At 40.1% G+C, this 21,837-nt stretch overlaps 2 protein-coding genes across 15 annotated transcripts in view; both read right to left on the bottom strand.

The window, feature by feature from the left end:
* dst (dystonin) overlaps positions 1-21,837 on the bottom strand; it is a 98,994-nt gene that overhangs the window by 50,559 nt on the left and 26,598 nt on the right. For 12 of the 14 annotated variants that reach the window (XM_083922824.1, XM_083922814.1, XM_083922822.1 and 9 more), the window contains 30 exons: positions 18,159-18,325; positions 17,915-18,027; positions 17,626-17,732; positions 17,419-17,538; positions 16,949-17,044; positions 16,723-16,850; positions 15,274-15,367; positions 15,012-15,166; positions 14,455-14,923; positions 14,233-14,361; positions 14,021-14,098; positions 13,745-13,906; positions 13,326-13,430; positions 13,063-13,158; positions 12,854-12,979; positions 12,597-12,749; positions 12,366-12,520; positions 12,098-12,224; positions 11,785-11,968; positions 10,923-11,080; positions 10,646-10,824; positions 10,043-10,181; positions 9,764-9,957; positions 9,480-9,642; positions 9,311-9,394; positions 9,030-9,137; positions 8,833-8,931; positions 2,292-2,438; positions 678-766; positions 482-590 (listed from right to left, as the gene is read on the bottom strand). In XM_083922824.1, coding sequence (XP_083778950.1) covers positions 482-590; positions 678-766; positions 2,292-2,438; positions 8,833-8,931; positions 9,030-9,137; positions 9,311-9,394; positions 9,480-9,642; positions 9,764-9,957; positions 10,043-10,181; positions 10,646-10,824; positions 10,923-11,080; positions 11,785-11,968; positions 12,098-12,224; positions 12,366-12,520; positions 12,597-12,749; positions 12,854-12,979; positions 13,063-13,158; positions 13,326-13,430; positions 13,745-13,906; positions 14,021-14,098; positions 14,233-14,361; positions 14,455-14,923; positions 15,012-15,166; positions 15,274-15,367; positions 16,723-16,850; positions 16,949-17,044; positions 17,419-17,538; positions 17,626-17,732; positions 17,915-18,027; positions 18,159-18,325 — 4,233 coding nt within the window. Of the gene's footprint in view, positions 1-481; positions 591-677; positions 767-2,291; positions 2,439-8,832; positions 8,932-9,029; positions 9,138-9,310; positions 9,395-9,479; positions 9,643-9,763; positions 9,958-10,042; positions 10,182-10,645; positions 10,825-10,922; positions 11,081-11,784; positions 11,969-12,097; positions 12,225-12,365; positions 12,521-12,596; positions 12,750-12,853; positions 12,980-13,062; positions 13,159-13,325; positions 13,431-13,744; positions 13,907-14,020; positions 14,099-14,232; positions 14,362-14,454; positions 14,924-15,011; positions 15,167-15,273; positions 15,368-15,459; positions 15,703-16,722; positions 16,851-16,948; positions 17,045-17,418; positions 17,539-17,625; positions 17,733-17,914; positions 18,028-18,158; positions 18,326-20,830; positions 21,138-21,837 lie in introns of those variants that run through there. The other 2 variants (XM_083922816.1, XM_083922817.1) reach the window with 2 other exon arrangements.
* Positions 2,399-8,767, bottom strand: LOC310953707 (uncharacterized protein). The gene is made up of 2 exons (XM_083922830.1): positions 5,121-8,767; positions 2,399-4,799 (listed from the first exon to the last, which is right to left on the bottom strand). The coding sequence occupies exons 1-2, from the start codon at positions 8,034-8,036 to the stop codon at positions 2,763-2,765; spliced, it is 4,953 nt and encodes a 1,650-aa protein (XP_083778956.1). The 5' UTR covers positions 8,037-8,767; the 3' UTR covers positions 2,399-2,762.

Below are 21,837 nucleotides of genomic sequence, written 5' to 3'. Positions count from 1 at the left end.
TGTGCATGTTAAAACATGTGCACGAGTGCAAGACGGCATCAGGGTTGCAACAGGAGAGCGACGGATAATACATTTAAAGCAATCATGCATCTGGGAATGCAGTATCCTTCATCTTGCAAAAAGAGGGTAGTTAGTCCCATCACATACTGAAGGTAAAGGGTTATGTGTCATATCTGTTATTCTGTTGACTTCTTAAGTCAAGCACATTATTAATGGTGAAATGTCAGACCAAAGCCAGGCGCAACTACGCATGTTTACAGCATACTCAGATCGTCTGGGTTTCGATTGTATAAATCTTGTTTTTTTTGTCCCTAACGTAAAAAATTAAAAAGAGAGACAGAAAAGACAACTGCTTACACTGTACTAAGAAGGAGAGGAAGAAGGTTAGTCATGCAGCTGAACATCAGGTGGCACTGTTTTCTAACACATTAAAGGACACAAATGCAAACCACTCAATAGAAGAAACAGCCTTGCGTCCAACCTCTTCTGCAGAGGTCGTCTGATCAGAACACTGCTGGGAAAGTTCACTGTAGGCCTGGTTGAGCGCCTTCAACTGCTCCTGGGCCTTTTCTCTTTCCCCTTCTGTCATTCTGTAAAATAAAATGCAAACAATGCGGCTAAGACTGGAAACTGCTGACAAAGTATTGTGCATGACAGTCACATTAGCTAGGACCTACTTGTCACTGTGTTTGTTCAGCATCATTTGCGTGGCCCTCAGGGCTTCTGCAATTTGTTCTTTCTTAGTGAGCATTTCCTCGACCGACACCTAGAACAACAGTGGAGTATTAATACTTTATATGCAGTACAGAAAAAATGTCTTTACTTTTGCATGACTACTCTTTGAGTAGTTAATACAATAGTAGTCACGGATATGATTACAGTAAACAGGGATGCATATCTCACTTATTTATATAAAATACATCAATTCATTATAAATAAAATAAAAGTGTACTGTAAATTTGAGTAGATTAAATGTAATCCCCTGCACAAAATGCTACAATCCAATTAAAAGCCTATGCAATAAATATTAACTTTTTTCAAACTTAAAATGTCGAGAATGTGCAGAACAATTCATTTTCAAGTGTCATTTGTGGCATTGTTGTATTTGACTGCATTATGCATTATTTGAGTGCCTTAAATAGAGGGACAGAATATTAGAAACCGTTTCAGAGAAGAGTTTTCATAATTTGACAAAAAAAAATTAAAATAGGAGGTCCAAAGCTGTCATTATTAGTTTGTAATTGTTAGAATTGGAATGGAATTTATATTTTTGTGTGCATAATGTACAAGAAAATGTAAATGATGAAATACATTTTCATTTAAGACACTTGACTGGCATATTTTATTTGTGCTAAAATCACTAGTACATAACTAATTACAATAGTTCCAATATTTACAACAAAAATCAAATCAAATGTCCAGGGCTCACGGCCAAGATGACAGCACAATTAATTACATAAAGGTATTGAACGGAGAGAGTTAACACTCGGCTGGGTGGTGTATGTCAAATCAGTTAAATGTACACAATTTACCTAAACTTTAATCACAAACTGGCCACAGAGATGCAAAGCACCTTCTGCAGAAAAAGCAACGTGTTAAATAAGTCAGTGCTCTAATTTTTGGCAAGTTGCTTTGTACATGTGTTACGATAGTCTAAACTCCTTTAATGTATCTGTTTATTCTATCACACTGGATATAATTAATTCTGACAAACCATGACAATGACAACTAATCCCCTCAGGATCACCAAACTGCTTCTGGCACAGTTACATTGTGAAATCCAGTGTGAAATCCAGGACACATAAGGGAAATTTTAAATGTATTTCAAATTTCACTTGAATAATGTCAGCTTTGGACCATATGTATAATACGTGTTTCCTTGAATGCACAGGGACAAAAATCTCAGGTGTAGTCTAATGTTTCAATTACCACCTAGGTGACTTTATTTGTCACTGAGGTTGTTTCTAAAATGTGAGTGCTTGTGCAACTTTGGTGTGACTGAATCAGTTGGGGGTGATTGAAATCATCAAATATATCATGGAATCCATAATATTTACCATCGTTCTGTGTACAGGGGATATGATAAAGAAATGACACCCTCTACCTAAAGTGTAAAATATATGGATTACATGAATCAGAAAGTAAACAGTGTGTTTTTATTAGAAATCATACACTGCTACAGCAAAAAGGCTGGGATATAATTTTGATTAGAAAGGTTTTATCCCATGTACAACATATCATTTTCAAACAGGACACACCAGAAAAACACCAAAACAATACACATTATTTACCTGGGGCTTATTAGAAGCGTCTGTGTTGGCATTGCTATCTTTCATAGCATTCCCATCATTGTTGGGGGTCTGTTTCACATTGGACATCCAGTGCAATAGTTTGCTAACTTTATCACCATGCTCTCTCTTCTCCTCATCAACAGATCTCTACAATTAGAACAGATGGGTTTTTGACAATATTATTTTTGTATCAAAGTGAACAAACAAAAAACGCTGGAGGGAAGAATCCTAAAAGGGAGGGGCATTGCCAAAATACATTTATAATCAGACTAAAAACCACCAAAGCTCAAGAGCCCTTGTCAGTTATATCAACCACTGTATTAAAATATGTGTAAACAAAAAAAAAAATGAAAAAAAGAACATTCAACAGTGAAGTCAACGTAACTTCACAACCAAGCACAAAACCAAAGGAAATACTATTTGCAGGTTTTCTCTTTTATGCTATGGACCAGAATATATTACATGTGTTTATTATTTATACGTCCAAACGTAATGAAGTGTTGATTTGGCTCCAAAACCATGAGTTTTTGTAGCCTCCAGTAACCTTAACCCAGTGTGGCAGTCGTACACACTTCTTTCAAGTGCCTCCCTGAATGTGATTCTTCTCTTGGTCTTTGGACAAGTGAGGCTTTTGGTCTGGAACCTCTCATCTTTGAGTACAGAGGCGGTAACTTTGTCAACAAGGCCACTGTGAATTACTTCTTCGAGTGAGACTCTGTCATGAGTGTCAGGGTTTATCAATCCTCCAGTCAGGAGCTGGAATTCGATACAGCGAAAAACGGCATCCTTTGGGAGGAGATTTTCCTGAAGAGCCTGAGAAATAGACAAGGTCTTCAAAGTCTTGGGGTGAACAATGCCATTAAATGCCTGCTCAAACTGCTCGAGCTGCTGATTCAATGCTTCATCTAAAAGGCCTCTTTTGAGAGCCTCAGAAAGAGTAACTTTCTCCCCTGAAGAGGGATCACAAATGCCTCCAGTGCAGGCCTGGGCCTCCAAAAGCCTTAAGGCGGTGGATCTATCAGTGAAGCCCTGTTGAAAACCCTGAAGAACTGACAGTCTCTTCCTCCGAGTGATGTCCCAGAGACCAGCAATGGGGCTGTTAACATCTTCCACAACAACCATTCTTGAAAATATGATGTCCGCAATCTCATAGATGCTAAGAATCCCACTGCGATAGTTTTCGAGCTCAGATATTTCAAGAAACCTCTGACTCAGGGCAGACTCTAGACAAAATTGTCGGCCATTTTTGACATCAGTGATGATGTGAAGTGGGCTTCCGCTGGCATCAACTATGCACTTTTCCTGCCATTCACTTTCCTGCTGTGACAGAAACAGATAGGTCCTCTTGTCAATGTGTCTACCCTTGAATGCTTCATACGCAGACATTTCGATGCCACAGCTGCTGCTGACAACGGACACTCTATGACAGCTCATGGGAGAGGTGTTCGTTAGATGTTTCTCCCCAAATGGGAAGAGAAACACACCACCGTCTATGTCATAAAGGCATGTCTTCAGTATTTCAGAGTAGTATGCTTTCTGTCCACTGTCAGGGTTGTGGAAACCTTTGGGGTTACTGACTGGATCGTAAAGACTCTGTAGAGTCTCCTTGTTCAAAAGACCCTGATCAACAGCAATGCTAGCCGGCACCCTGACACCAATCTCTGGGATGATCAGTCCTCCAGTGGCTACCTGGACCTCAAGGATCTTCTTGCCTTTGTATCTATCGAGAATCCTTTCTTCCATTGCCTGAAACACAGAAAGCTTTTTGCCAGCATGAATATAACCACTAACAGCTTTCTGAGCATCTATCAGTTTCTCTTTTAGGCCTGTCTCTATAAAACCTTTCTCCAGAGCCTCAGCAACTGAGTGTGTCTGACCTGTGGCCAGATCTGTAAGGCTTCCTGTTGCAGCCTGAGCCTCCAGGAACTCAAGAGCATATGTCTTTGCTAAGAAGCCCTTCTCAGCAGCTTCCAGGAAGGATATCTTTTTCTGACTTGACTCCACATAAACTCCAGCAATAGTAGTTGGTTTGCCAGCGTACTGAGCAAGTGACGCTTGCAACTCTTCCATTGTGATGAGGCCCATCTCAAACTTTCGCAAAACCTCTTCATCCAAGGTCTTAAACTTGATCAAGTTTTGAATACTTGGGCTGCCTTTGAGTTCTGGGAGCTTTTGTGAAAGTGAATATAGCACACTCAGTTTTCCATCACTGTCTGATGATTTCATAGTTTCTCGTGTTTCTTTGATCCGATACGTTCTTGTCTGAGTGATGCAATGTGTTTCATTTGGCCGTTGGTCAGTTAGTCCGCACAGAGCCATGTACCCATGTGCTGTAGCTGTCATGGGCTCATCAGGTTTTATTTGGCTTTTATAACTGACATCTTGCACATCTTTTTGTATGAGAGTCTGAGTAGAGCTATTCAAGGTTTTCTTGGTTAATGAATCCTGAAGGGTTTGGCTTTGAGTGACCTCCATTTTATCTTGTTTGACTTTGTCCATTGTTGCCATCTGTAGATGTGACATTGGAAGAACTTTTAAGTTACAGAGGACTACAGTTTACTATAACAAATAACTTAAATATGTTTGAAAAACCTGCATTACATTTAAGGAAATACTTTACCCATTTTTAATCCAGGTCTGTATCATGTCAATACGGGCATTGTGTACCGTTCCTCGCAGACAGGCCAAACACTTTTCATGTGAACACAGTGCCTTCATTGCCATGACACAGACCCGGAATAAAATTGGAAAAATAGCTCTTTAAATATACTGTATTTCTTATAAATATAATATTATGCTGCAGTTATGCTGAACTAACTTCAACCATACCTCTGAGGATGCTTTCATTTTGAGAATCTCGTCGTCCAGGTTCCATTTTCCACTTTCATACAAGGGCTCCATCTTCTGCTTCACTGTATGTACTGGCTGCAACGAAGCGGCCTTGTCATCTATCCCGTAGTAGCGACTGGTTTCTACGACCTCCTGTTTGTTTATCCTCTGATTTTCAGTCTTCATCCTGACCCCGAGCGTCAAAAGCTTCTCCTGAAGACTTCTCACCTCTTTGACATAGGACTCAATTTGTTCCCGAAGAGCTCTTGCTTCATTTTCCTTCTGTATCAGTTTCCGCTCACTGTCATCTGTCAACTTAGATGACTCATTTGACTGTTCATTGCCAAGGCTTTGTAAAGTGCTTACTTTTGAGTTGAGTTTAAGTCTGTCTTGTGATTCTGCCTTTGAGAGGTCATTCACAAGCTTTGTTTTTTCTTGCTGCAGTTGGTCCATTTTGATCTGTAATTGTAGCTGTTGCTCCGGCTGTTGCTTTGTTTCTACATTGGTTTGATGCACTGTTTTTATCTGTTTGACTTCTTGTTTGAAATACTTGTTAAGCATCTCTTCTAATTCTGCACTATGTGACTGCTGTTTTGACTGCCCACTTTCATTTGATATTTCAGATTGAAGTAAAATTAGTTTTTTCTCTATTTCAGTTTGCACAAGCAATAGCTGCTTCTCGTAGCCCTCTTTCTGCAGGTCTAGTTTACTTTTCAACTCCTCTAGCATTTTCTTGCACTTCTCAAGTTGTTCTTCCATCTGCTGGGACCTCAGCTGATGGACAGAGTTTTCTTTTTGCTTTTCCTCAGCTTCTTTTTCGGTGCGCTGCATATTTTCTTTCAACATTCTAACTTCAGATCCCAATGACATGCTTTTCTCTAGTGCCTCAGCTTTCTCCCTCTTAAGGATTGCATTTTCGTGTTGCAGATTTGATCGGGATTCATCAGAACTTGATATGACTTCTTTCATTGTTACTTTATTTTTCTGAAGCTCACTCTCCATCTGCAATATTTTTGATTCTTTGATTTTCCTTTCTCTGGTCTCTTTCAACAATTCGTCTTTAGTTCTTTCTAGGGAAGAGCTGAGCTCTGACAGTTTACCATTCAAGTCCTCTACTTTCCTTTCTGATGCTCTCTTGTCGTTCTGAAGAGCATACAGCTCCTGCTTCAGGTTTTCTGTCATTTTCTCTGAGCTGCAAGTTAACCCTTCAATACTGTGCTTCTGTTTGAAAAGCTCATCTTCTAACGCCGTGACTTTATTGTGATGTTTTTGACTCTCTGCAGATTCTTTTTGCAGTTCTGTGTTTCTTTTCTTTAGCATCATGTTCAAATCATTAATTTCAGCATTTTGCATGTGGATCTTTTGATTCGCAGAATTCCTCTCAGCAAACACTGACTCCAGCTCTGATTTCAAAGTTGTTATTTCTTTCTCGCAATTGGCAATTTTTGAATGAAGTGTTTTAATTTTCTGCTGCAGTTCAGTCATTTGCCTTACCTCCTCACTGTAATCCTGAAGTTTCATTTGAAGCTCATATGAAGTCTGTGTTTTCTTATTTAATTCCTCCTCAATAATTTTAACCTGTGATTTGGTGCCCTCCACCTGAGACTTTAAAATTTTAATTTGCTGTTCCTTGCTGTCAATTTCCATTGTCACCTGATCGAGTTTGGCTCTTAAGTTCTTCAGATTCTTTTCCATCTCCGCATTTACTTGTTTTAACTCATCTACACTTTTCTGCAATTGAGAAGCAACTGCTTCACTTTTCAGAAGTTTTGCTTCAAGGTTTTTACATTTGAGCTGTGACTCCTGCTCAGATCTCTTCATAAAGGTGTTTTCTTCCTTAGCTGTTTGAAGCTGCTGTTTCCAGCTCTCTATCTCACCCTTTAAAGACTTGATCTTTTGTTCAGAAAGGGATCTGTCTTTCTTCAATGACTCTGCCTGGCTCTGCAGATCTCTAAAATCCCTGTCAGAGGAGACATGTATGCTTGTCAGCTCATTACATTTAAACTTCAGCTGATCTACTACTGCCTGCTTGGAAGCTACCTCTTCTTCTAAGTTGTTAATCTTGTGAATATGTTCCTGCTCCATAGAGCCTTTCTTGTGCAGTTCTCCTTGGGTGATCTTTAGCTGCTCCTTAAGGCCTTCAACTTCAGTGCTTTGGAAAAAAACATTTTGTTCCAATGAGGACTTTGCTCTTTGGAGAGATCTGATTTCCTCTTGAAGTTCATTGATGGATTTCTTCATGTTCAGCACTTCCTGTTGGAGATCCTCTGCCTTCTGTCTCATGTTGTTCCTTTCAGTTCCCATGTCCATCTGAAGTTTCTTCAGCCTATTATTGCTGTCATCCAACAGCTTTTTATAACTTTGTGCTTTCTCCTCAGCAATTTCTGCTCTTTGCTGGATCAGGACTAGTTCCTCTACTTTCTTCTGCAGGGCATCTGCCATCATGCTGTCATTTTCTCTGACTGCAGATAACTCTGTCTCATTGTCATATGCCAAAGGCTGCTGAGCCTGATCGTTTCCTTTAGCTTGGACTCGACTTTGCACCTGTTCCTCAGTACCATCATCCTCTTTTGTTTTGCTCTGAAGTTTGGGCCTCTGTTTGTTAAGATCTTGGCCATCATTGGTTTTTTTAAAGAGATCTTCTAGTTTCTTCTGAGCCAAAGAGTACTTGGCTTCCAACTGCTCAATGGACTGTTTTGTGTGACTTAATTCCTGCTTACTGGAAGCTTTGTCTTTTACTGCTATCTCTAACTTAGTGCAATACTGATTAACATCATGCTCAAACTGTGATTTGAGAATGTTTAAATCATAAATTGTTTTCTGTTGTGTCTCTACTTCTCCTTCCAAGTTTTCCATCTGTGCTTGTCTTTCGACCAGCAAAGCTTCCTGCTCCTGGAGCCGTTGCTTTAATTGCATAATCTCTATTTCCCCTGCAGATTTTTGGAGCTCCTCGCTTTCTGTCCTTTTTGTATTTTCTGCTCTCTCAAAAGCCTTTCTGTTCTATAATGCAAAAAAAAAGTCATCCACTGATTCATGTTAAATTATAATTTGTGAAATTAATTGTTTGCGGAAGCCATATTAAACAAACTCTCCAGGACTTTGCAATTTCAAGATGGCATGATTTTAGCCAGAAATATTGTGAAGGGTTAACAATATGTTAGATTTATTTAAGATTATCTTAATTGCACTTGTCACTGACTTGATCATTGCACCTTTGTCAATACTAATACTTACAAAATAATATTACACAAACTCCTGGAGATGCCTTTATTTTCCCACAGAAAGGTCATATGAGAAAGACTTTCTGTGAAAGAATATAAAAGTTTCTTTTCCCAGCAAGTCACCATCACCAGCAATAAAGAGTTACTGTACATGCAGACATGCACCGCATTCACGCATTTCCAAAGCTTCTTCTGCGCAATGAAACAAATGTCTTCACCTGTGATGAGCTGACCATATATGATAATAAAAACAACCCTCAGAGGAAGTCAAGAACTCAAAGGGAATACAGAAATGTTGCATTATTTACACAGAGTTTGCAAAATATGCTGATGCAAAACGGAAGACATAATAACAATGCAAAGATAAGAAGGTAAAGCTAAACAGGCATTTCAGGTTTAAGCGTCCACATAGCCCCAAAGGTCTAAAATGTTCTGCATAAGCTTCTGTGAATGTAGAAAGTCAGTAAGTGTTGAAAATATGAATTTCTCACCTCCTCGTCTTCCGTTCTCTTCAGTGTTTCACTGGCAAACTTCACATATTGTGTCATGAGTGTTACCAGAGCAGTGTAGCGGGTTCGTAGATCCATAAACTGTGTGAGATTAAACAAAGAAAAAGAAGTGTAACACACTCTACATAGATCACACATCTTGAGTCCTACCAAGGTTCAAATTCTAGTTGTTTGTTTACCTCCTGCTGAATGGCATCCGAAGAGCTTTGCATCCTCCGTTTCTTGAGAGGTGATTTGTGTTGGGAGTCCACCATTGCTCTGAAGGTCATCAGCTGGAGTTCATAGTCCTTAAAAAGAGATTTATGTGCAAAGTTGTTTCTTTCTTAACTACAGCAATTTTCAGTTAAGATCATATCTTGGTGGTTTCCCAACAAAGCTGGAATTGGAACTAACTGCTAATTTTTATTTTATATAATCTTATAAGAGAAACCATGAGAAAATGTAAGATAAATTAGCTAACCTTTATGGCAGATGAGTACTGCTCTGAGTACTTCTGACACTCGTCAATTCTGCTCTGTTTTTGTTCAATTTCAGCAACAAGGACCTGAAAAATACATTTTTTAAAATATGTATACAACCATGTATATACTTTCTTTATCTTGTTGTTAAAAAGTTAACTCTTGTCGTACCTTCTGTTTGTTCAACAGCTCAGCCAATGCCTTGCTATCTTCAGGTTTGTTTTCATGATCCTTTAGCTGTACTGCTTCCATTTCTCTAACCCATTCATCAAGATTACCGTAGGTGTCTCTGTAGTTTTTCAGAGATTTGCTCATACCATCCAGGTCCCGAAGCCTGAAATTGAACGGTTAATCTGAATGAGCACACTTATACTTAAAATACTTGCACACAAATGGCAAATGTAAATTCTTATAGAGCAAAAAAAAAAATCATAAAAGAAGTAAATAACACTAACCTGCTATCAATCTGGCAGTGAATGTTCTGCCATCTCTCAGTCAGCTGATCAGCTTTCTCCTTGTGCCAGTCGAGGTCAAAGTCACGCTCATTATGTGCCTTAAACATGCGGTCGCTGATGACGCGTGCTTTCTGCAGCTCATCCTCCATATCATGGAACACCTCCTGCTTCTCATCAATCTCTGTCCGCCATTGCTATGATCAGAAAGTTAAATAGTAACTGAAAATGAACTAAAATGCAGCCAATGTTGGTGAAATGTTGAATCCCATAGAGTATCACCTTTAGTGTTGAAATGACTGTCTCGATGGACTTGACATCAGGGTTCATAGCATCCTCCTCATAGAGTTTGGATTCATAGGCCTTAACTAGCGCCTCTGCACTCTGGCTGCACTTCACCACTAAGCTCACTGTTTTCAGCCTGCAGTGCAAAGGGATCATGCCTCAATTTAGCTACTTCACCACCAGGGATACTTCACCATTTGCATTAAGATTTGTATCGTTAGAAACCAAGTCATATTTTTGAATGGTCCTGCGTCATTCCCCTGAGACAGGAGAGAGCCGTCTTTTGGTTTGTTTAGTTTGAGTCCAGGGGGAGTTTTGTTGTTTTTTTGTACCAGTGGGCGTTGCCTGCACAGCTGTGCATTGTGGTGCATTATGAGAGTTGTTGTTTTCAATCCACAAGCACCATAAAGCCTTTTCTCTGCCATGAAGGCACCAAATTAGAAATGTATGTTACGTTTTGACTACATATAAGGTCCACTTTCAATAGATATTAATGTTTCAACTGGTGAAGTATTCCTTTAATGCAAAAAAAAAATCTATCTAGTAAAAATAATATTAAACAAATGAGACCATGATTATTTGCAGACAATGGCAACTTACTTGTCCATATAAATAGAAGACATGGAGTACACTTGGCTCATGCTCTGAACAATGACGGTGAGTTCAGAGGAAAGCTTTGGCACAGAAGGAGAACCTGCAGCCTGTCTGAGGAACAGCTCGCACTTCTCTTTCATAACGTCAAGGTCCCCCTTCAGTTGATTCAGCTCCGCTGCCTTCTTCTACAGAGTGGCATGGCAGAAAATCAGAATTAAAATAAGAAAACCAGTACATTTTTGAAAAAGTGAAATGACTATTGCTACCCAGATGCACATTATACCTGATGATCTGTGATGCGCTGCAGACTCTGCTCCAGGTCGTCTCTCTCCAGCGGTGTGCGGAGTTGCCTGATCAGGTGTTCTTCATGTGCCTCCAGATGCATCCGGAAGTTGCGTATTTCTGAGATGTAATGATTGTACACCGACTCCTCGTGTTCCTCTGTTTATCGGGAAAATATGAGTATAAAAACATTTGAGTTTCAAACTGAGAAAGCACAGGTTTTTTTTTCTGGGTTTTTTTTTGGCGGGGTTGGGGGGGCTAGAATACATTTGCTTTTGAAAATCACAACTATTTGATAGACAATACCACATGATGAAACAAAGGGAATGCTGAACCTACATTAAGACTCACACACATTAACTGGTACATAAAAGCACCTCTAGGTGGCATCATTATCACAGTATAAGGAGTAGGACCTGTTGCAATGCAGATAAATCAATGACATTTTGTACACTGCTCAGGTGAGGTCATACACAAATCAGGAAAATTGTTTGAATATGATGAGAACTTAATGGAGAAAAGGGAAAGGGGGCATATATTAAAATTACTTTGTATGCGTGTATTCGTCCCCTATTTAACATCACAACGTAACAACGTAAGTATTCTGTATAGTTTTCTCCAGATATTCCACCCTGTTCAAAAACCATAACTAAACATTGACAACATTTCAGATTTTTCTTTTCATTCCAAGAAAAAACAAACATCATAGAAACTCTTGATTCCATAAAATAACAACATAATTCCAAAAGGCATTAACTTAAGACTTAAAAGGCTTAAAGAGCCATGAGTTCCGTCGTGTGCTGTGTATAATGTACACTAGCAGCTGCTTGTTCAGAGGGACAAGAAGGGACTCTGAGCCTTGCCTCTTTCTGCAGATCTGAGCAGTTCCTGGTAGTACTCCTTGCAGGCCGTAACGTCTCTCTCTAGCTGAGCACAATCTGCCACTGTGAATACCTCGGACTCCTCGCTGTCTTCCAGGAACTCATCGAAGTGGGACTGCAGGTTGCTTAATACCTGCTGATGCTCACCTGGTAACATGGTCTTTATCTGCAGAGAAATAAAAGTGGGAATAACACAAACATTAGCGTTGTATTTTTTCCTAGAATGATAATCAAAACTGAGGCTGATTATAAAAATCAGAATGTATGAGTCTAAACTAAATTAACACAAACATACTGAGGCCACATTCCAGTTGCGGATGGCTTGTATATCAGCCATTAGATAATGCCAAGACACCACGCTCTTCATGTTGATGTGGGAGTGGTGCCAGAGTGCCAGGACATTCTGGTACAACTGTTCAGTTCTGCAGGAAAAGCCAGAGACAAAATAGTCATGTATCCCACCAAAGTAAGGTCACCAGAGCCTGTGCATTCAGTAACATTCAAAAACATTTATTTTGAAGTAAAGCATACTGCAGGACACAAAATGAATCCTAGCATCTCACTTGGTCGCCATATCAACAGCTTCTTTGTTGGGTGGAGGCACGGTGAAACAGACTGAGGGAACCATGGCCTCGTTCCCTGCTGGGTTGATAACTTTCCACTTGGCCCGGTGAGAGTTACTGGCCAGTACGCACTCATCCTCTTTATAAATGGTAATCTGAAAGAGTTGGGACAAACTTCTCATAAACTGAGAAGAAATATGGTGTAATATGGCTTAGAGAACCTCTGCATACCTCAATCTGACGATAATCACAGATGGCTTTGACAGGGATGGAGGATCTCACAGGGCTTTCAGGGTTCCTGGGCCTAAGCTGCACAATATTTTTGGCCCTTCCCACTAACCCACCTATTGTGCTGCGGTATTGAAGAAGCTGCTCTTTCTCATCCTACGGACACGCCACATAGGAAGAAAAAAAGGTTGTGTCCTTTATTTTTATTTGCAACTATCTCAACATGCACACGCACTTCACACATCTTTCAATCAGTTTACCATGGACTCCTGAATGAGATCCTCCAGTCTGTGTAGGCTGCTTGTTTGATCACAGCTGTATTTTCTTTGAATGGTGTCTTGCAGGCTCTTAAGGTAGTCCATGGATTCTTTGGCATCACTGAAAAACTGCACGGGGAAAAAGAACAAGACATTAGATGGGTCACAATACACTGTGCTGTATTGGAAAAAAAAAACAAGCAGCAACTCACCTCGAAATAAACAGCATTCTCTTTGAGATGCTGTTCTACACATGAGCAGAGCTGTAAAATCCAGCTCCACTGCGTCTGCATGGCAGCCCTGTATGCCTGGAAGAGAAGCAACTCAGAAATAAGACTGGATAGCTGGAAAATTACAAGATTAAAGGACTTCACATTAATTATTGTGGGAGCCGTATGCAGGGTGGAGACGCTACCGACATACTGACCGCAGAGCTGAGTATGCAGAAAAGAAAGAAAAAAAATATAGGGCTTACTTCAATTGAGAGCCTGGCTGGGTGGTTCTTGATCATAAGGCGTTCTGCCTTGTCCTGCACAGACTTGATCACTTCCTCCTTTTCATCCAGCTCCCTCATCAGGTCCTGTATAAAGACATTAAGCTGAGTATCTCTGGCATCCAGCCATAGCAAAGACCCAGTCACTCCATCCTCTCACACAATCCCATATCCTATCTCACAGAGCAGAGTATGAAGCCAATCATTCTGGCCGCAATGTATAAATCCCTTCACTGAGATCATTGTTTTATTTAATTAATGCAGCTGTAATGTAGCCAGACCTACTGTATAGACCAAAAATTAATTGCCTGAACAAGCCCTTGTTCATCTCTCTGCATGGAAGATTTCATAGGTCGAGTTACAATTGATTGTTTTAAACAAAACAAAAAAAGAAAACGTACTGCATGGTAATCTCTTTTCTTGGAGATGTTGTTGTTGCGATCACTCCAGTCAAAGGCGACTTCCTCCTCCTCCTTCTCATTCAGCCAGATGAGCTCCTGAGTTGCCTTTGACACAATGTCCTGCAGGCTTTCCAGGTGACTTTGCCTCTCTCTTGAACAGCTCTGAAAGGAACAGACATTCATAAAGTCAGTCTGCAAAAAACACTAATTTAATTTATAGCATGTATAGCAGCACAAACTTTAGATTGTGACTGTTGAACTAAACAGATCCCTTACCAATAGCCTTTCATACTGGTTTTCTAGTTTGTTCAATTTCTCTGAATAAGATAGTTTCAGGGGGATGGTCATTTGAATCTGAGAAAAGAAAAACATGTTTTCATTTTTTTGTCTCCTCTTCAGAAAAATAAAATATTCAGAGAGTGGGTTAAGGCATCAGCAGCTCCATCTAGATTAGAAGCTAGAAAGAGGAAAAACTCAAACATGCTTACCTCACTCAGTTTGGCATCTTTAAGACTCATTTGAAATTCTTCAATGGCTCTGTGTACACTTTTGTGGTTCTCTAAATGCATTTCCACACTTGGCAAATCAGATCCCCACTCTGAACGATCTAGTTGCAACTTTAATGCAGAAATAAAATCAAATAATAAGCATCTTATTTTACAATTAAAGCTATACAGTCCATAATAAACAAACTGATAGCGCTTACTCACCTGCATGTCTTCCACCCAGCTCAGGAGGTCCTGAACAAATTTCATGTTGACCTCCTCTTCTGTCATGTTGGGGTCTGCCAGTGAGGATTTCAGTAAGGGCTTGCGGATCTGCATGTGTTTCAAATGCCTGAGGCTGCCTGGGTCCATGCCGCCACCACTCCCTATGTAGCTCTGGACAGAAGCAGGCTGCAGACCGGGGGCCAAGGCAGGGGTTAAAGACGGGGTCAGGCACTGTGTAAGGCTAGAGGTGAATGTGGACCCGGGGGTACCTAACCCCCCTGAGGTGAGTGCAGGAGTAAGGGCTGGTGCCAGGCCTGTGTTGATGTTCTGAGAGAAGCCAGAGTTCAGGCTTTGTGTGATGCCTGAAATCATCATTTTGGTTTGTTCTGTGGTCAAGGTGCGACCTTGGCTGTACACAGAAGAACACTCTGCTCTCAGGGCAAGAAGGTCATCCCGGAGTTTGGACACCCTGTATCCAAAAAAAAACAACAATATGAGATGTCTTAAAGCATGAGAACATTCAGTGTGTTGTTTTTGCAGGAGGATATACTTTGTACCTTTGGACAAGTTGATCTGCAAAGGGGAATTTCCCATCCAGAAGAACTTGGATGTCCACCACTTGTTGCCTAAGAATATTCTCACACTCCAAAAGGTAGCCAGCAATCTCAGCTTCATTCAGGAACTGAATACCAGACTCAAGACGTTTTGCATCCTTAAAAAGGGGAGAGAGAGAGAGAGAGAGAGAGACTTAAAAACTCACAACAAAGAATGTACACACAGTGCTGTTTCATTGGGAAACCGAGATTGAACAAAACTTACAGACTGTAGGGCAACTCTTGCAAACGCCAGCTTGTCCTCTCCGTTAACACAGTCCCGCTGGACCCTGTTGGCAATCTGCTGCAACATCTCAAGTCTACAAAAACAAAAAGATTAAACTGTTAGTTTGCAGTTGTTATCACTTTAACAAAATCCCAGAAATCTTCACAAAACACGGTGTAACTTCACCTGGATCCATAAGCAATGCTGTTATTGAGAACGACTGATCTGTTAATTCGTAATGGCTCAGTGAGAGCAGTGTCACTGGAGCCAAAACTGGTAACGCTACTGTTGCTAACGGACGAGAACCCACTCAAATAGGCCATCTTGCGTGGTAAACAGCTGCTGCTATTCCCAGTGACTCAAATTAATGTTACATTTCTCATCCTAAACATCCCTCTGGATGGATCCAAGCCTTGACCTAGCCTTGACAGTTTCTTAACTGGTGAAGCTGCTTTCAACTTGCTCATATTTATAGTGCCAGAGCCAGGTGTGGAGTGTGTAAAGTGCCTCCCACCCTGAAATAATGTGCTGTCCTCAGGGGATAAAAATGAAATAGCAGGTCGAGGCAGTGCGCTGTTATATGAACTGAGAATGTACAAAGCACTGCCAAACTGCTGTAATTGCTGTTTCTGCCTGTTTTTACCACACCCAACATTAAGGCTGTAAATATGTAGTGTTTACACACCACAGAGGCAGGGATGAAGATGTAATTTTGTTTAAACTATAGTCAGCAGAGAACTTCCCAGTTTTTCGACTTAGCATTGAGTTTCCATAGAAACAAGATCGACTCAGCAAACAAACACTGATGGAAACAGAGCACCAGATAGAGCTCAAAAACTTGACTGAGCTTGTTTTGTGTTCTTTGTATTTGTAACTTTCTGTTTTTAAAGTAACTAGATCTTAGAGCAGTCATGATTTTGTTCCTGAAAACACCTAATGTCCACTATTTTATTACACAAAATTCATTAGTTTTCTGCTTATTTTGCAAAACACTTGATCTTGTGTTAAAGCAGAACAAAACTAAATCATATCATACTCATATCATACATTGTACTCTGCAGTCAATCTGATCAAGAGATACTGTGTACAATAGCTCATAAATATGTTGTTAGAAATGATATCATAGCGTGCAAAAATTCAGTGAGGGGATTTCTACTTTAATCAATCTCAATCTCTGAGCATCAGTGTCAGGTTGCAGTAGAGACATTAGTGAGCTTGCAACATGATGCACTCCCCAACCTTAAAAAAACACATTGTACTTCATATTTGCTCCTTTATCTAAATACTTTTCGTTTAGAAAAGCAGCACATGACCACAATATTTCTTGCTTTAAATCCTTGTATGTTGCCTTAAAATCATGCATTTGGTCATATCAAGACTCCAGCTACATGACACCTTATATTAGGTTATAAAATATAAAGTATCAATACAATCAGTGCCTCCACATACCTTTCCACCTCAGGCCTCAGACTCTTCTCTCTTTCCAGCATGGCAACAATTAATTTACCCCATTCCTTCTCCACATCATTTGGGTGATGACCCTGGGGTAACTGAATACGTCCAAACTCGATCCACATCTGTCAGATATGCCACAAACCCACATTTGTTATCACAACAGTGCATAGCACTACAAACAAAGCAACGTGCTCTTTTAATTGGGATTCATAGCTTTTACCTCAAGCATTTTATAGAGATTCTCGATCTTGGTCTTCTCGTTCTCTTTCAATGGGATTTCATGTTCTTTAAACTGTAGATATTGTGTATAAAGTGCCTGTGAACGAAAGCAGGGATTATAATAAATATGTTTATACACTTGTACCATTAAGCATCAGAAAAGATATTAAGCAGAAGAAAGATCTCCAAGCATCTGTCCGGACTCTACCTTTTTCTTTAAAACAACTACATTAAAGTGTCTTCACTGTTAGAAAATATCGACTTCTTGCAGCAAATGGATGCTGCTGCCCTCTCATATCCATCAATATCACTTTAAGTCTCAGTTACAGCAGATAGTCACTGCACGTGGGCTATTTTAAAGCAGACAATTATCTTTCACCTTACTGACACAACATGCTCAGTCTAAGCACTCTGTAAAATGAGACAGCTGAAGCTCAACTTTTGCAAAATAAAGCTAATATTCTTCCTTACCTTGAGTTCCACAGGGTTGTTGGGGAATGATCGATCTGACATTATGGACACATTGTGTTTGATCCACTGGCTGAGGTATTTGATCATGTTCTGATACTCCACCCATTTGATATCAACATCCTGTTTAGAGAAAAAGGATCTTCAGCAATGACACACTTATCAGCGCTTTCACTTGGAATCACTGGTGGGCTGATGCCACCTACTTACATTAGGACTGATTCCATCAACACCATCAGGTACTTTGGGGAAAGCATCGTACAGCGTTGAGACATATGTGATGACTGATTTTTCGTCGGGTGACTGAACGTCTACGTCTGATGATGGAAGTAAAAAGGTCACAGATGCAACACATAACAATGAGCTCTGCACAGAATAGTTATTACTCAAGACAAATCTCTTAGCTTCACTCCACATGATTTATTGCACAAAAAGGTGTGAAAAAGTTTCAGCGGGTTTTCTAAATCAAAGCAAACATGACAGTGTGTTTGGAGCTTACCCTCAGGGTCCAGCAGTCTGGCCACCCCCAGCTGTTCAGCTACACCAAACGCCTGCTCTAAATTTGATCGGTTGGCCTGTGTCGACACACGGCTCATGTCAACCAGGTCTGGCCTGGAGAGAAAAATACATCAGTAAGGCAACAGGGCATAGTAACTAAAAGAAAGAAACAAAAGATGTGGAGAAAAGACCATTAAACCCACTTAATGACCAATAAACCCCTGCAGTTCCAGGTGTTACAGTACCTGTATTTATGAATGATGGCGTTAAATAACCTCCCATCCCTCCAGGAGGTTGTGAAGTTGTCACACCGTACGCCGACGTAGCCATCTGTTATTTGCCTGGACCAGAACAGTAGCCTCTCTTTGGCTGTCATGTCCTCGGACTCCCCCGTCACATGGATCTCTGAGATCTGTCAAACAGGACGTAAATACAAGATGCACTGACGTTAGATGTGCAGTTGTGGGGGCTTGGTGCAGAGACGCAGATACTCAAACCCACAATTCTGTGAATAAACATTACTGAGTGATATCAATCAGAAACACACAGGCTACAGCCTTTAATACCACAGCATGAAAGAAACACCTATATGTCCCAAAGGCGTAACGTTTTAAGCTTCACAGAGATAGTAGTTATTGTAAAACACAAATAATAATGAGACATACTTAAAATGAAAGTTATAGTTGACAAGACTCAAGTGTGAATTAAGTGTAAATGGGGTAATAGTTTCCTTATTTGGCTCATTAACAGTCCTGTTTGCACTTGAAACATGGAAAATGTGAGATAGAGTTGTGTAATAAATCACCCAATAGCTTAGCAACGTTTTATTATTAGGATTAAGATGACCTCAGACAAACAGTGCCACTTGACAGGTTGAGTTCCACAGTGTTGTTGGAAACCTGGATTTATCACCTCTGAACAGGAGTTTATATCTACAGTTCACCCCCAATATTGATTCAAGCCTTTAGCGACTTTTTTCCTGTAACAAACATCCCAAACAACCAAATTTGTGGAAACAACTATAGTATGTCAGAAATACTGTAATTCAGTTTGCCACGGAAGGCACATGGGATACATCTTGAAAGGTTTGTTTCTATTTTTCACAACATGGTTTGAACAAAAACCAAGAAGCAGAAAAACAGAGATGTGGATATTAAAAAGTTGAACTTCAATCAGCCATAAAAACAACAGTGACACACTACAACTCAGTCTAGGGCTGGATATGCCCTAATATGACTATCTGTCCGTTATACAGTAGGTCACTTCATATCTCGATAACAATATATATCACGAAATATCATGTTTTCTGGTAATTCAATAAATAAAACGTCTATATGAAATAACCATATGGTAAAGGTATTTGTGTAGACTCTTGTGTGAATTAAATACATGACAAATAAAATGTATAAGAAATATACTAAAAGAAAGAGTATTTAATATTTTATTAAGAACTTTTGTGCAAAATTTACCAAAAGAACAGTTTCAAGTGAGATTTTAGAGAGAAGAAATATGCAATACAATGACTATGTTTACATAAATGCACACAAATAGTGCAAATGATATTACCTCAACATATTTCACATAAGATTTTCTTAGAAATGAAATAGAATATGCTTGTTATTATCAATTTAGATGGCATACTTGTATCACAATATCTTTATATATGATTTAATCACAATACCATTCCACTGAATGACAATAAATGATCATATTGAATTATTGCCCAGCCTTAGGTCAGACTTAAAGCCATAAATAGCGCCATCCTGAAGACAAAAAGATAGAAGAAGAATCTCCCGCAAACCAGCCTACCCATAATCATATACTGGACACTTGGATACGACTGAGCCATCATGGATTCACAAGCATCAACATTATTATTATAAAGTCATTGTCATGCTTTCTTTTTTGCAAACAAAATTACCATTTGAGTCAGGAGACATTTTGCTGTTGACATTTGTCCCAGGGCATTTGTAATTATCTACCAGGGTGGTTTCAGAGCGTTGTATAACAGTTGATGTTAAACAACAGGGAGGTTGCCTGAAAACAATACAATAATGTCCTTTGTTATATGATACAAACTCTAACTAACAGTCTTGACCCTGTTCCTGTTCCTGTAGCAGGCTGACAGTCACTGTGTCAGCAGCAGAGTCTACAATGTGACAATTTTCATAGAAACTCTGGCAGCCATTAGTGTACCCAATATAAAGAGGGACAAACAGCAACTGTGCAGGGTTGAAGGAGTGCTGCACTTCATTCATCACTTCACAGTAATCACTATAATATGCAAAACCAACTGTTACACTGAGATCATATATAAATAATAAAATAAGACAGCATTTGTGTCAGTTTACACAACCAAAGCCCCACCAATGAAACTGAAAAACACACGAAAAACACACAAGGGCCGACTATCACTCCAGAATTGATTAAGATCAAAGTAATAACACTTGTCAACTATTGTTTGGACTTGAACAAAAAACAAAATCTGTCAACATACTGTTCCTGTCGTTACATACAGATGAGCGGCATAAATATTTGAACACAGGTTTTAAGGTAATCATGCAAAATTATGCAGCTAAAGTACATAATCTTCTCCACAGCCTGTGTACATTCTATAACCTATGATTTGAGTTACTGTGTGTACAATAATAACTGTGAACACAGACAGAAAAACACAGCAGCGATGACATAATGCTATACACTGCACAATAGACCATGCTGATGAAGTTTAAAATTATATAATAAGAAAATTAGTTAAACAAAGTGAGCTGGTGTTGCTTTATTTGAACATATTTTCATGTCAATAACTTCCATGATTTAGACACCAGCCCTGCCATGTTCATGCTACATTTTACCCCAATCAAATCCATCATGAATCACACCAATAATGGCTATAAATAACATGCTCTAAGTTTACCTCGTCTTGGGTGGGGATACATTTGGCAGGAGCTTGAAGATGTTCTACGTAACCTGAGCAGGTGTAGGCCCTCCGTCTCCTTCTCCTGTGTGCTTGAGAGTCCCATATAATCTTGGCAAACGTTTCCTCACTCCCGGGTCTGTCATTACCCCTAGGAGACCGCAGCATGTGCTCCACTGCTCCAAAGCTAACAGCCCTCCTTAACTGGCGCTGTAACAGCTTCTTCACAAGCAGTCCGTCCTTAGCTGGGACGCCTCTGGAAGTTGTGTTAATACAGCGAAGCTTTCCTTCTACAGTGGACCTGCTTTTGTCATTGTCTGTCTGCTCGGCGGAAAACCTTCCCGACCTGTAAACTAACCTCTTGGTTGATTGATTACAGGGATCTCTGAGGATTAAAACTGGTACCTCTCCAACATAGACGCCTGTGCTGATGCTATCCTGCCTGGACAGACGTTTCTCCACCTCTGATGGTTTATTCAATTCTGCTTGCGACTCTTCTGCGTTTCCATCTGGCGCACATTGAGGATCGGCAGTACTGCAGACGGCCTCGGTTGTAATAGCCTCCCTTCCATGACTCCTGAGAGATCCAGCAGGCTGAAAGACCTCTGATTTCCTCTTCTTTCTCTGAAAATAGCGGCGCCCTTTGTGCTCTTTAGATTCAAGGCTCAGTGGGGCTTTTTTGGGGTCAACATAGCATTCCTCTTTAGGGCCTCGAACACAACCACAGATGTTTCCCATGGCTGACAGTCGTACAGTCTATAATCCATTGACAGTGCTGCACTCCTGACAGTGAGCTGTTTTCAGGCAAAGTATCCGGTGAGCTCAGCTTGCTCTGAAGAGCCACTATCCCATTGACAGAATGCCATTTTCACGCTGTGCAACAAGCACACAATAAACAGTGACAGACAAGCCGGCAGCTAGACATAAAGCTCACTCCACTAAGAGCAAAGTTGACTTTCGTTGACTCACAGCTGAGAACTGGTCAGCCTCTCTCTCTCTCCCTCTCC

The sequence above is a fragment of the Echiichthys vipera genome, assembly GCF_963691815.1.
Source record: "Echiichthys vipera genome assembly, chromosome: 11".
In the NCBI taxonomy this organism is placed as follows: domain Eukaryota; kingdom Metazoa; phylum Chordata; class Actinopteri; order Perciformes; family Trachinidae; genus Echiichthys; species Echiichthys vipera.
This window is presented reverse-complemented; position numbering and strand designations above follow the sequence as displayed.